The 15,218-nt window shown below is 40.9% G+C and overlaps 1 protein-coding gene across 1 annotated transcript; it reads left to right on the top strand.

Moving 5' to 3' along the window:
* The first annotated feature begins 2,290 nt into the window (after nt 1-2,290).
* Nucleotides 2,291-3,882, top strand: LOC119547404. Its single transcript, XM_037854253.1, has one exon. The coding sequence runs from the start codon at nt 2,391-2,393 to the stop codon at nt 3,690-3,692; it is 1,302 nt and encodes a 433-aa protein (XP_037710181.1). The 5' UTR covers nt 2,291-2,390; the 3' UTR covers nt 3,693-3,882.
* Nucleotides 3,883-15,218: the final 11,336 nt, after the last annotated feature.

Raw genomic sequence — 15,218 nt, 5'->3', positions numbered from 1 at the left:
CCAGGTGATCGTGGCCAGTGGACTGCGCATCGTGGAGCCTTTTCGCTGTCCCCGGCAACATGAGTATGATTTATTGAAGTTTATGTGGCCGGAGCAGCTTCTGCCCGCAGTTCGTGATGGCTTTGCTTGGCTTCGTTAGTCGGTCCTGGGATCTGGATGCTTTACAATACCCTTTTGGAGGGTAGTTTCAATACATTATGGATCTTTAATACCACGATTTTTCTTATAGATGTTATATAAAAATAAATCGAAATTTACGAATCAGATCAGTACATTATTAAGCTCAAAGTACGGCAAGTAAATACAATTTTAAGGTATTTAAATTTTAATTAAAACAAGGAAGAACGCTATAGTCGAGTACCTCGACTATCAGATACCCGTTACTCAGCTAAAGGGAACTTGCGCTGCGCTCTAGCCTACGGAATCTAAATCTGAAATCCCATTTCTCTGTCTTTCATATTTTCCGAGATATCCGCGATCATATTTACGATTTTTTGAAGTTTGTGGGCTGTTTGTGGGCGTTCTAGTGGGCGTCGCAAACTTTTTTTAGGTCAATTGATAGGTATTGATAAGAACAATACATTTCAGTTAAAATTTTTATTCTAGCATGAAAACTGTAGGAGCCACAGTTTTGGGCGGTTTGTGGGCGTTAGAGTGGGCGTGGCACTCTGCTGAAACAAACTTGCGCTGCGTAAGAAGCTCAGGAATCTGCACGCCTAATCGCAATGGCGTAGCTCTTATAGTTTCCAAGATCTCAGCGTTCATCCGGACGGACAGACAGACGGACAGACGGACAGACGGACAGACGGACAGACGGACAGACGGACATGGCTAGATCGACTCGGCTAGTGATCCTGATCAAGAATATATATACTTTATGGGGTCGGAAACGCTTCCTTCTGCCTGTTACATACTTTCCGACGAATCTAGTATACTCTTTTACTCTACGAGTAACGGGTATAAATATCAGAAGACTATATAATATTTGTATTATTATATTACGAAAATACATAAGTAACAAATAGTCCCACGACTTTGGTTTTATATTACAAAATAAGCCATTGCTATGAAGTTTATATTATAACAGTATTTTTATGTTTTAGATAAAAGCGATATTACGATATGTTAAATATATATTCTTCTATGGAAGAATTGACAATTTTCAATTCACATACATAGGTTTTAGGAAAGTTTTCGAAATGGTTTTTCAAAGATCTTGAACCTACCATATATTTAAAAGAGTATTACGATGTACGGTTCTGAAACCGTTCCGAATTTCTTCGTTTTTCGTGTGCTGATCCTGCACTTGGCCGTGCTTATGTGTATCATTTTTCTTGGCCAGCGGCTGGGATTCTACGTTATTGTATTTTTATATTATTTGTGCTTAATTTGCGGAGCACCCATAGGTAAGGAGCAGTGGGAGCCGTGCACCTGATTCCGCGAGTGTTGTGACTTTTGTGGCCGCTGGACAAGTTCGTTGATTTGCGGCAGGCAAATGACCACATACTCCTCAACTTTTTGTGGGCAGGAGCACTTGGGCTATTAGCCTGATCTTCTTCCACCTCCTCGTGGTCTTCTGTGCTCCTCCGCTGCTTTAGCGGCCTTTCCTTTGTCAATTCCCAGAGACATTTGCCTGGCCAAAGAACGAGATTTATGTTAGTCGGGTGTCACTTTAAGTTAATGGGTTATACTCCCCAACCAGTTTTTTTAAACTTCTTTATAGATGAGCCTTTTTTGTGCGTCTTATTTTTCTTATTTTTTGTATTTTTTGCACAGTTTTAATCTTTTTTTCTACGTTTTCTTCGCCAGCTGCAGGTGTATTTCCTTAAATTTATGACTGTAGCTTTTAAATTGCTTTATGGCAATTTCCGTGGCACCCACACAAGGCAGACATTAATTTTCAGAAAACTTCAAATTCAGGTTTTGTTTGATTTTACAGTTTTTAGTGGATGGCTATAAACAGCGTTAAAGTTTTTTAATAAAAATGTTTGGTTTTAATAGCCCAATATTCAAACATTAAAAAAGTATTTATTGCTTTTTTCAAGATACCAACCAATAAATATTCAAAAACGAACATTGTGCTGTTGCCAAAGAAGATTTTGAAATAACTGCTTGAGACATCTAAAATTCATGTGTACTTAAAGTTTTAAGTTTATAGTTTAACAATTACAATTAAGCCATATATTTCCCGGAAATGAGATTAATCGTTAATCTGTTATCGAATAGTCGAGGATTTTTATGATAAAAAGTGTTGGAAAACGGGTGTTTAATATCATTTTGGCGAAGCAAGCAAAAGTATTGCAAAGCGGAAACCGTCACGTGTGTCATTTCTTCGAAATTTCCGAAAATTTCAGAACAAGCTCTGAGTTTAATATAAATCCTGAGTCACGATGAAGCGCCTTATCACCAAGATCATGGATGACCAGTCGACCAGTTCGTCGACCCCGTCTCCCATCGTATCGCCGCTGTCGTCGCCGAATTCTTCGCCAACCAGTGGGTTTCCCATCCTCTACGTGGATGTGGTGAAGAACCAGCCCAATCTGGAGCCGCTGCCACCACTTCCACGACCCCAGGTCTCTGCCCCGGAATTCAGTATTTTCCGTGAGGATTTTCCGGCTCTGCCGGGAACTTCAAGATTACCCTCGGCTCCCGCAGTTTCCGACGACTGGACCGCCATGTTGAGCGAGGGTGACCAGGTGGAACTGGCCAAGTTCCGCGATATAGTCATCGACAACGAAGCCAACGTCAATGTGGGCTGCAGCGAGGCCTTCCTGCCGAAAAACCAGAACCCGGAGCAGCAGCAGGATATGGAGTTCCTGCCCCAAGTGTACGGCTATGTGGCCAGTCCTCCCCGCTTCGATGTGAGCCTGATCTTTGGCAAGCAGTTCCTGCACGAAGGTGTCCGTCAGAGGGCCATAAATTCGGCCCATAAGGCTTCGGTCCCGAATAGAAGTGCAAGCGGCTTCCATCCACCTCCCGGTTTCGAGAACTCGAAAATCTTTGCCCGCCTGAGGACCACCAATTCGGGCATGCCACTGGGCGGAGTCAACTTGGAGCTGGGATCCCCGCTCTATGACAGGGTTTGGCAATTAAACTTTCACCCACCGGGTTCCGCAGTCGAGGGATCTTTTGGGATGCTGGGACTGGCCAAACGTCTCGGATCGGCGCAGCGTAATCCCCAGCTAATGCCTCATATTTTCGGCAATGATGTTCCGCCCAATGTAGGACCCGGAGGCGCCACAAACGATGCGCACTCCACCTTCGCCGGGCCCTTTGATGGAGCCCGCCTGAATCCCCACGAGATGAGCTACAATGTGCCATTGAACTATCTACTGGCTGGAAGGTTGAATCTGCAGCACCCGAAGACGGAGGAGATGCAGGTGGAGCTGTTGTTTTTCTTCTTCTACACCTACACGGGCGACATGATGCAGATGCTCGCGGCGGCGGAGCTGGCGGAACGCGGCTGGCGCTACCACAAGTTCGAGCGCCTCTGGATCAAGCGGCAGTCGGACAATCCCAACTACTCGTTTAGGGGCTTCCAGGAGTCCGGCGAGTACAACTACTTCAACATGTGCCAGTGGAAGATCCTGCCGCGCCACTTCCAACTGGAGCCTGACCAGCTGGAGCGTACCCTGTCCAAGGAGGAGCTGTACGAACTGCACGGATACCATCCCCAGATGACGGGCCTGTAGGCGAAAGTCCAGTCCCCATCCATTTCCCAGTGATCATGTGGCCTTTCAAATTGTCGTCGTCGCTGACATATCTTTTTTTTTATGAAACCAAAGCTTTAATCGCGTGTTAAAACAAATAAGAATTTTTTTGTAAAACTATATTAGCGTTTTATAAAAAACCAAGGCTGTAAACGCGTATTAACAAATAAGAATTTTTTTGTGAACATTGTTTAGTGTTTTATTATATTAGACCTGGTGGTGAGTAGATATATTAGGCATCAAAACATATCATTTAGTTAAAAAATCATTTGGAGTTCCAAGTTCCAAGGTGGATGAACCTTTTAAAGGTACTTGTTTTACAAATCTAAACCAAATCCTTTTTCATTTCTTCTGTTATCTGTAAAATTTTGTATAAATATGTTGAAGTTTTATCTGAGACGACCATGGCAAGATTTCTGATTTTAGAGAAAGATTAAGGATGATTGGAATTTTTTTTCAATAGGTAATATTTTTAAAGTGATTAAAATTTAGGTATAACTATTTATTTTTTAATGTTTTGATTTATTTCCATTTTTTTCTAGTTAAAGTACACGTGTAACTTTTATCTTACTTAAGCAGAGCTATTTTAAAAATAAACAACCAGTTTTAGAGCCACACATGGATGGCCAACCCCAGCCACCAGCAACATTGTCACCTTGCAGCTACCAACTGACCCACCGCCGAAAATCTAGGCAACCACACCCTCCGAATGCCTTCGCAGCGAAAAGCACACAAACCCACTGGGTACCCAGCACCACCTCTTAGCCAAGCCCCAAAGATACGACCAAAATCGCAGCGCTCATTAGCAAAATGGAGCAGAGGCAGACGGACAGCTGGACACATGGACATTTCGGCACTTGGAGTCGCAGCTTTCCGCCCAGGCACGATCTCTTGGCCAAGTGTCGCCGTCATTTAGCCCGCTAATTGCCACGTAAATTTGCAACCATTTTTGGCAGCTCATTAAATTTATTATTAAAACAAAGGCTGGAGCGGAGCCAAGTTAATTGCCATCAAATTGATATGCGAGCCGAGCCGGTTGGAGACGGACGACAACACCCGCCTGGAATGGCAGCTTGGGATTTGGTTTGGGTTTGGGGACTCGAGACTGGGACTGGGACTAGTCGCCGGTGCTCGCAACTCTGCGCATGCGTATTAATTGCTATGGAAACTTCATAATTTCATGTGGAAAAATGTGAACGTTAGGCGTGCTCGACCATTATATATAGAGCCGACCGCAAGTACAATGTGTAATTTAAGCGAGGGAGACTTAAAAAAGATTGGAGTGGAACCGGGTTTTTGGATCTGTCCACTTGGCGGCTTATTTATGGCACGGCGAAGTTTGATTGAAATGTGTTGTCTGAGAAATTGACAACTTGGGTGAGATTTGCACGGCTTACAGCTGGATCGGTCTCGGGTTTGGATTCGCTGTGGGGTTGGGGCACTGGGAACAAGTGGTTAGACCTTTACAGGTCTACTATAATTTAGAAAATATTATAATCATACAACAAAAATGTTTCTATGAAATATGTATTTAACTAAAATAAAACCTCATCTCTAACCTGGTTTAAAAATATCACTTCCCATATCATGGGTTTTCTAATATAATGTTTGAAAATCCTTAATGTTTAAGATATAATAAGTTAAATATGTTAAACTAGATCTTAACTTCATCATATACTAAACCACTATAGGTCCTCAAAATTTTTGATTTATAAAGATTTTAAGTTATTATTAGCGCCTTTTTCTTGCAGTGCGCCTATCTGGAGCCAATTAAGCATGAATCATGCCCGAAAGACTCGTGGCAGGAGCGTTGTGCAACGAACGCTCTGATTAATAAGCCGCCCGCACATGGCCAGGAGTAGGCCGGGAATTAACCCCGAACCCGAAGTCCCGATCCCGTAGTGCTCGCAGCGCGGGGATAATACGATCGCGAGGCATAACCCCGGCGCACGCATGCGCAACTGCAATTACCGTTAGCCACGAAGGAGGAGCGAGACAGGTAGGGTGTCAACACGGTCGTAACTTGCAATCAACTTAAGATGACAGTGGAAATGAAGCATTGACGCCTCGCACGTACCACATATGTATGTATGTGGGGAAGGAAGCCGCCGAGGAAAGTGCAGCCAAGGCAGCCACATCTCATCCCATGGTCCACCATGGTGGTGGGCTGGCGGAATAAAAATAAATATAAAAAGGCTCGGCTGCAATCAGGTTTCTCCCTCTTTTATTTTCCTTTCTTGTCCACTCCGAGTGGGTACCAAATTAGACACATTTTATTATTAAAATCCACTTGTGTTGAAATAAAACACGACTTTCTGTGTCGCACATAATGAAAATATATGGCAAGTTAATGCCAGAATTTATTTATCAGCACGTAGGCACTGTGGGAAGATGGTCTTTAGAGTGGCAGGAAACTATTTGGTAGTGAGGTTGGAACAGAACTTGGAAGTGGTTGAATTGTAAAAGACTATTGGTATGATATGATAAGAATTTTGAGAAATTCTAAAATAAACAAGGAAGAACGCTATAGTCGAGTACCTCGACTATCAGATACCCGTTACTCAGCTAAAGGGACCAAAGGGAAATGGAGATCTGCAAGCAGCAAAGCGAGATTTAAGTGCGCCACCTACCGGCGGAAGACAGATTTAAGCATTGTGGGCGTTAGGGTAGGCGTGGCAAATTTTTTTTTGGATCAATCGATAGGTATTGACGAGACCAATACATTTCAGTTAAAATTTGTTATCTAGCATAAAAATTGTGGGCGCCACAGGCTTGGGCGGTTTGTGGGCGTTAGAGTGGGCGTGGCATATTCGCATAACAAACCTGCGCTGCGTACAAGGCTACGGAATCTAAATCTGAAATCCCAATACTCTATCCTTGATAGTTTCCGAGATATCCGCGTTCATATTTACGGTTTTTTGAAGTTTGTGGGCGGTTTGTGGGCGTTAAAGTGGGCGTGGCAAACTTTTTTTTGGGTCAATCGATAGGTATTGATGAGAACAATTCATTTCAGTTTAAATTTTTACTCTAGCATCAAAACTGTAGAAGCCACAGCTTTGGGCGGTTTGTGGGCGTTAGAGTGGGCGTGGCACTCTACTGAAACAAACTTGCGCTGCGTAAGAAGCTCAGGAATCTGCTCGCCAAATCTCAATAGCCTAGCTTTCATAGTTTCCAAGATCTCAGCGTTCATCCGGACAGACAGACGGACAGACGGACAGACGGACAGACGGACAGACGGACAGACGGACAGACGGACAGACGGACAGACAGACAGACGGACATGGCTAGATCGACTCGGCTAGTGATCCTGATCAAGAATATATATACTTTATGGGGTCGGAAACGCTTCCTTCTGCCTGTTACATACTTTCCGACGAATCTAGTATACCCTTTTACTCTACGAGTAACGGGTATAAAAACTCAAAAAGTATTTTAGATAGTAAAATGAAACAGACTTTAAAGATAGTAATATGTAATACCTATTAGGTTTTATTATAATACTTTTATTTTAACTCTGTTTAGACCCATTTTGATACCACTGCTGTCTCTCTCAATTGCCTTCGAAGACCATTAGAATCTTCAAGTCCATTCTGGAGAATCACTTTTTCGTGGAGGCTGCAACTTTGGAACTCCGACTTGGCAACAGCCTCTGGAGATGCAAGAGCGAAGATCAATGAACGCTGCGATCAAGGATTTTGTCATCGGGGGAGCGCTTTCATTCAAGTCACGTAGCCGTCTTTATGCATATATCAATCCGGCAAAGAACCTAGCGATGCTAATTGCCGGAGCCAGAAGAGGCGTCTTCCTTTTGCCCAATGCTGGGCGAATTTGTAATTTTAATTAGTGGCCGTCGAGGGGGAGAACTCCACCATCCCCATTTGCATGCGAAGATCGCGTCAGGTATATTTCGATTTTGGCTGGTATTTGCTTATTTATTGATTTATCTCTCGGCTTTTTTCGGCGTTCGGCGGCTGATGCCAGTGGCCAGGCCAGCGGGTTCGTTGTCTCATTCATCAGAGACGTCTGACTGTCTGGCGACTTCGCTGGGCATTATGCCATAGCCAGACCCATGGCTATAGATATAGCCATAGCCCTGGCAGGGAGTTCAAAGACACAACGGGACATTCAACCTGGACGGGGAAGCGACAAGGCCACGCCAACGACACCACGCTCCACACCCACGTGTGTCCAGCATCTGGGGAGTCGTTGACCAGGCGGGTTGACTGAACTGGAGCTTCAACATGCACTGGGAAAAAAGTTGGGGGAGGTAAGAGGGGGTCAACAAAGTTCATAGGTTATAGGAAAAAATTCTAAAGGTATTTTATTAAAATTTATTGAATTTAAATTAAGCTTTTAGCATTCTTATAGGAACCTTTATTTTCATTTGGAGACTGGATGGATGTTTTTCAATGGAAATTTAATTCCTGTCACATTCCATTTAGTGTTATAATGATGCTCATATCTATAGATCCTAATTAACTTGAATGTAGCTTTAAATTATATTATATTATCTTATTTTAAAACATTTTAAAAGTCGGCTTGTACAGTGCATAGCATGATTTTTTTAACCTTTTACAGGTATATTGGTGTATGTTATTGGTTCTTTATATAAAGTGGTTCCAATATTTCTTTAAGCATTTCTGTAAGGAAGGACCCATATTTCATCATTCAGCATTTAATTTTTCGCTCTAGAGAAAATGGTAGAGCTCAAAAAGAGACTGCTTCTCATTTCTTCAACTAAATTTCAACTAAATTTTGTTTTTCGCAGTGTGGAAAACGGAAAAACATCCCGGGAAGAACTGTTGTTGCTGCCTGCCCCAACAAACGGCAAATTGCAGCAGTGAGAACTATGGGCCTGATTTGCAATTCAGCAGTAGAACAATGGTCCCAGCATCCGCATCGATCGCGGAACGGTGATCTGTGATCGCAGATCGTCTTCCCGTAACAATTTCCCTTCTGCTTTATGCAGCATGCACGGAATTAACGGGTTTCGAACCGATCCGATTTGATCTGAGCCGATCCGATACAATCGATACTACACAATCCATTCCGGCGATCCCTCCATAGCTGGCCACTGAACTGCAGCGGAGAAATCGATCGATCGGATCGAGAAAAGCGAGCAACACAAATGTAGGTGGTGTGCATATTAATAAAGCGAAAGTGCAAGAACCACAAAACAGCCGTTCATTGTGCTACAATGGAGTGCACCACCCCCACGGAACTACCCCGGGTCTCAACCTCACACCCCTCACATTTTCCCCAACATCTTGGATGCATAATAGAGTTGCTACACTTATACGCGTTGTATCTAAACCGGCATCGATATCTGGCCGGCTTATCTAAGCATTTTAAATTTCTTCTGCACACTCGAAATTTGTCAAAACAAAATCTGAATTGAATTTGTCAAGGCATACGGTCCATGTACCCGAACCGCAAGGATATTATGTAAGTTTAATTAGCATAAATGTGATTGATCCCCCAGACTCGGCAAGTTTTCTCGTATTATTTGATTTTTATTGATCTTTTTTTCCGAATGAAATGCAAAAAAATTCAATTGCATTTTTCCGTTTTTGTTTTTCCTTCCAATGCATTTTGTTGTTATGAATGCTGAACGTAACTATACTTGGAAATCTAAGCTCTAGAGGCCAAGTGCTTACCCTATCATCTGTCTTTCAATGAAATCTATCCAGTATCTCTAGGAAACTGGATTGGATAATCTATTATGTAGGTGGTGATGGCTTGTGAAGTTTAATCAAGTTGATGTAAGTATATATTTCTAGATAAATTATATTAATTTTAGGTATTTATGTTAACCATACCTATGTAAACCAAAGTATTGAAATACATTTTTACTACTTTAACCCAATCTTGCTCCATTCGAAATCGATTTCTTGATGAATGCAATTAAAATACTTCCATTCAAGCCTGCCGTTGAAATGGGAACAATGAACTTCCCATTGATCATTGACAGCTCCACAATCTGATGGGTATTGCCAGTGTCCATAACTTCTAAAGACATCCATCTATTGTTTAAATTTCCATACCATGTCATGCACATATTTAATAGCCATTCTGCATATGACAAAATATGCAAGCCCCCTCGGAAAACCCAAAACCCAATCTTCGGTGCAGGTGAAATTTGCATGGTCATATCTATGACTTTATACGAGGTCATGGGGGAGATGAACTCGTGGCCAGACATGAGAAAAGAACCGCAACTTGGTATTCCATCTGTGCATTATGCTAAATTAAGAATGAGCCGGGCCTAGCAAATCATTTGATAGTTAAATTTTTGATCTCTGATCTGGTTTTGTAATGAGGAAGATGGTTTTCTATGATGATAACAGGTATTATATTCAAAGATATATTATGTTAAATAGAACAAACTTTTGCCTTTCTTAAACGAATCATCATACATGTCCTTTTTTAAAAACTCTAATTAATGTGAGCTATCTTAATTTAATTTGAACAGTTGTAGCTCTCTAAAGTCGTTTGTTCGTCATCACTTTTAATCAATTCTAAAATCCGATCTTTTTCAGACAATGATCCTCAACAAAGCTACGCGTAATTCGAATCTACCGGCGAATCGTCTTCACAAGAAACCTGATGGCCTCATCAAAATCCTCATTAGAATCAATGCCAGCCTGGGGGCCAGATTCCCAAGTGCATATAAAAATTAATCAGGCAAAAGGCTCCCCGCCGCAAAAGAGCGACAAATTAACGAAACGAGCCCGAAAACGGCAGCAGAACAAGCAATAAAATCAAACTCAAACTCAAGCCGAGCTCAGAGTAACCACAACAATGCCACAAGTTGCAAATGCGAGTGGGGCAGCAAACAAATCTCCCCAGCGACAAAGCAAATGAGACCCACTGCGAATTGCACCAAAAAAAATTTTAGGGTAATAAGTTGAACAAATTAAAAAACAAATAAATTCTAATAAATTAATAAGACACTTATTGGTTTTTCAAATACTTTTTAAATTATTGAATTTTTTGAAGCTTAATCTAACATGGATGAAAGTATATACCTTCTTAAAAATTATTCGAGTATTCGGGATGAATAATACGATATGAAATATATTGTTGCCTCCTTTTAGACACCTAATATAACATTTAAAAGGGATTTCAAAACTATAAAGACTTGTATGGCACTCCCAAATAATATTATTCGAATGTTTTTAAAGAAATTGCTATAAAACAATATAGAAAGGATTACATCAAATATTTTTCTCTCTGTGTAAGGAGAAGGCGCAGAGGCTTTAGTCGGGCTCGAAGTAGGAGTTGGAGTTGGAGCTGGAGCAGCAGGCCAGTGGGACAGTTGGCCAAAACCGGCCGTCGACGGAGTGAAGTTGGGTCCCTCGCACAGGCCAACGCTGTTGCAACATGTCAAAATAAATCAATTGATTGATCTTGTTTTATTTATGTCCAATTCAATTTCGATCAATGAGCAGCGCACACGAAGGCAGCATGTTAAGCGGCCCGGCCAAGATGCCCCGATCCCTGCCAGCCGAGGAGGAGAAGGAGGGGGAAGAGGAGTGGCTAGGGAGTTGGAGGAGGCCTGTTAGCCCGGCCCAAAGTGGACCCAACTGGCGCTTAACTTGGACCGCAACTTGGCCCGCGGGGCGCGTGCGTAAAATTATGTGGCCAGCGGAAAGTGGCCCGAACTTCGATTTGGCCAGGAGCAGATAAGGCTCGGAAGGCGTATGCGATGCTACGGGGCGATAAGCCCACTTGGTGTTTGCGCCGATCGCGAAAAGCGAGCTGTACTTACGTGTCGATTATGTTTGCGTAGTAAATTAATTAGGAGAGTGGCAAACTAAACAGCGATAGTGGGTAAAGTTAGGATAAGAGTATGTTTAGATCAGAGGAATTTAAACTAACGAAAATTGTACCCAAGTAAAGTATAAAAATATTAATTTTTCTGATAGTTATCGTGGATGAAATCATATAAATTTCACCTGTAGAGCAGCTTGAATAGGGTAGGGTAGGAGTAGATAAAAAACGAGCTAATAACGAATATACTTCGTTGCTTTAATAAAAATATTAAATATTTTTTATCAATGTTGGTAGATCATCAAATTTTCTGATATTTCTTTAAATATCCTATTTTCATCACCTTTTCTCTTCAATAGTATGTGCAATGCTATGTTAAAAATGTACTATATTAAAATTCAATAATGCCAGCTCTCCCTTTACCTTCTATCGGATCCATGCATTATGCATGACACCTCCTCCAGCAATCTATCCCATGACAAAGATGGAGAAAGAGCAGTGAGCCCATGACGACCTTAATTGCCTCACATGTTCTGCCACCCACATATGAGCAATTGGCGTTTGGAAATAGTTTTCACCGATCCGAGATCCAAAGCCCAGATCGAGACCCTACCTTTCCGCTGAGGCAATCGAAAGTGCGGCGTGCATCTGTTCAGATTAATTGTCAGCTTTCTATGCGCGCGCAACTGTTTAGGCAGTTTCCCGTTTTCCCATTTCCATTTTCCATTTCCCCATTTCCCCACTGCCGGGCTGCCGCATCACGTGTCACAATTAAAGGCAAGGAAAATGGATTGTGTGGAAGGTGAAGGGCTGCAATTTTTATGTTTTTTTTAACTTCCGTCGAGCACTTGAAGAAATTGTAATTAATATATTTAAACAACATAGGATAGTTTTTGTTAAGTGTAACATAACATATATGAGTATGGAAATATGATTATGATATAATTATAAATAAAATCTAATATAAAACCGGGGCTATCAACATTGCCACTGTCGGAAATTTATATTCTTATGAAAATAGGCTTAACATTTATTTTTAAATACAAATTAAATTATTAAGAATGTGAACATATTAAAAAAATGTTGTACCATATAATACTTAATATAAAACCTATCAAAATTCCGTTTTGAAAGAACTCTAAGAACTAGGAGTAAGTGAAAATTTTGTATAGTGCAGGAAAACAGACGTAGAACCGTCTTTACAGCATTGAATGGCGGAGAAAGTGCATCAATTTCGGGTTTCCTCCTCTCGAAAAATGATAAATTAGCTTAGAAAAGTCACGAGTGTCAGGGCGTGAGTGCGCGAGAGAACTGGAGTTGGGAATAGAGTGGGTTAGCCGAACCTGCGTGTGTGGGGACTTGATTAATGCACTTGCACTCAGGCCCGACTCAAAACCTCAGACGGTACTAGGTATATGTGTAACCATATATCCATGACACGCCTTGCACGGCCCACGGCCCGAGTCTAATAAAGTAATTTACTCCGCTAAATAGTTGCCGGCAGCCAATTTTAAACCCTCCTTTATATTTTCGGGGGCCGTTTAACAAGCTGCTGGTCCCTCAGTCCGTTCCATTGCAAAATTAGCATTTTAATTGAAATGTCACGCCAAATGCCGACTGCCAAGTGGCTTTAGTCACAAGTATTTCCATTTTATTTCCCAGACACGACACGCACTTTTTCATATGGGCATTTACAAATTTATAAACTGATGTTTTCATTAGCTTTTCGGCTGATGAATGGCATTTCGGTAAATTTGCCAAAAAACTTGTTCGGCTTGTAAAACGGCAGTTAGTCTTTAGGTATGCTTATTCAGAGTTGTTTTTTTTTACTTTGAGAATGGTGAATTGATGATGACGAATGACAAATGTCGAAACTGGAGCAAAATTAAGGTGCTGAGTCCATTTTAAGGGAAATTTGTAAGATGAAAAACTAAAATGTACTTCAATAACATAAAATTAATACATATTTTTAATCTTATTCGTTTTACATGTATCCTAATATAGGTAGTACCACCCCAATTAGAACATTCGGTTTCCTCTTTTCCCGGAAACTTGGGAAAATTCCCACCTTTATCCCAATTGGAAACATTTGTTTTATCTTGTGCACCCACCTTTGCCGCAGAGCTGATTGGGATTTTCCCAGGCCCATCTACTTCTTATGAGGAAAACGAAAGCCAATTGATTGGATATTTCATAAATAAGAAACACATCCCCCGAAAACGCAAATGGGGGAAAGTCAAAGTCGGGCGAAAGGTGACAATCCTGAGAAACAAATTTGAAAGCCATCTATGTCGTCGTTTCCCTTTCGCCTCTTCCCCAGCTGTATCTCAAATCACTTTCCAGCTACCACAGATGCACTTTCCTCTTCCCCAAACACTAGATACCGCATGTGGCTGCCATAATTATTGTTTATAAATAATACAATGCTCACGTGTGAGGCTAAATCTCCGTTTTTCACCCGCGAACACCCCTCATGCAGATGAGTTATGATCAAACTTCCTGCAACTCCACTTTTCTAATACAGAGAAAATACATTTAAAACCTTGATATATTTAATATAGTTTGTAAAAAAAGAAGTTAGATTATGAGCTTCAAATCTTCAGTCTCTCAGACGAATTTCTCGTATTTTTGTTTGAAATATTGAATAACAAACAAACGGTGACCTACAAAATATTACAACCTACATATAACTAAAAAAAATCATAATAATGTAAAACCCTCACGATAAATTATAAGTTAACAGAGTAAAGTGTAATAAATAATTTTAAAAAAAATGTATGTTGACTTAGTATCATCTATTTTTCTCACTGTACCCATGCCTGATTTCAATTCAGCTTCATCTTGTACAGCCACCGTGTTTGGCTACTTGCCGCGTTAATAAATTTAAGCATTTTGTGCATAAATTATACCGATTGCATATTAATTTTGGGGTTACGTACGGTAGCAATGTATTGCAGTTCATAAGTGATAGGGTTTCAGCTTACCCGAAAACTTCTGCCATGTAGATGACATTATTTATGGAGTTACACGTGTTATGATGGCACCCCTGGGGCCAAGTGGCATTACAAGATCCAAAAATGTTTGTATTAGGGTTCAGTGAAAATGGGATTAATTTCAAAACTATTTGGGGAAGAAAGTGGATCAACTATCGAGTGGCTTTCTCAGCCTTCAGTTTATAAATATGATCGAATATCCTCATACCCTCAAATATCATTTATCGCCTCATAGAAATAGTTAACACCAATAAATCAACGCCAAGTGTGCCAGCCGTGAGTTATTCTGGATTTATTCTATAGGTACTTTCTGAAATCGATTTGATGCGCCAAACCATAAAAATAAGTTATGCCGCGTGTGTGGCACAACTTATTTAGAATTATCATATAGATTCTATTGAAATTCTGGACAAATCGAGAGAGTGTCATTAGCATTTGAAAGTGGCCCGTTTTCTCCGCTAAAGAGCGGTTTCTTTGTTTCATTTCTGGCCCTTGTTTATTACATCAACAATTGTTGCAGGTGAGCCGAAGTGAGTCTTATATGGTCATTGTTTACGAAAACCCAAAAATATAATATCAAAAGGTATAACTTTTATTTCTATTGTGTGGCATTGTGGGTGAAAGTACCTCACAAGCCGCTTAGTACACTAAAATAAGTTTTCTATAGTTTTATTGAAAAGATCAAGTATCTAAGTCATGGGATAAAGTTGAAATATGTTATATAAACATTCCAACGTTTTTA

The sequence above is a fragment of the Drosophila subpulchrella genome, chromosome 2L (genome assembly GCF_014743375.2).
Source record: "Drosophila subpulchrella strain 33 F10 #4 breed RU33 chromosome 2L, RU_Dsub_v1.1 Primary Assembly, whole genome shotgun sequence".
NCBI lineage: Eukaryota > Metazoa > Arthropoda > Insecta > Diptera > Drosophilidae > Drosophila > Drosophila subpulchrella.
This window is presented reverse-complemented; position numbering and strand designations above follow the sequence as displayed.

Bases quoted from the DNA above. Each gene is read 5' to 3' on its own strand.
- LOC119547404 (XM_037854253.1), top strand. From the start codon at position 2,391: ATGAAGCGCCTTATCACCAAGATCATGGATGACCAGTCGACCAGTTCG.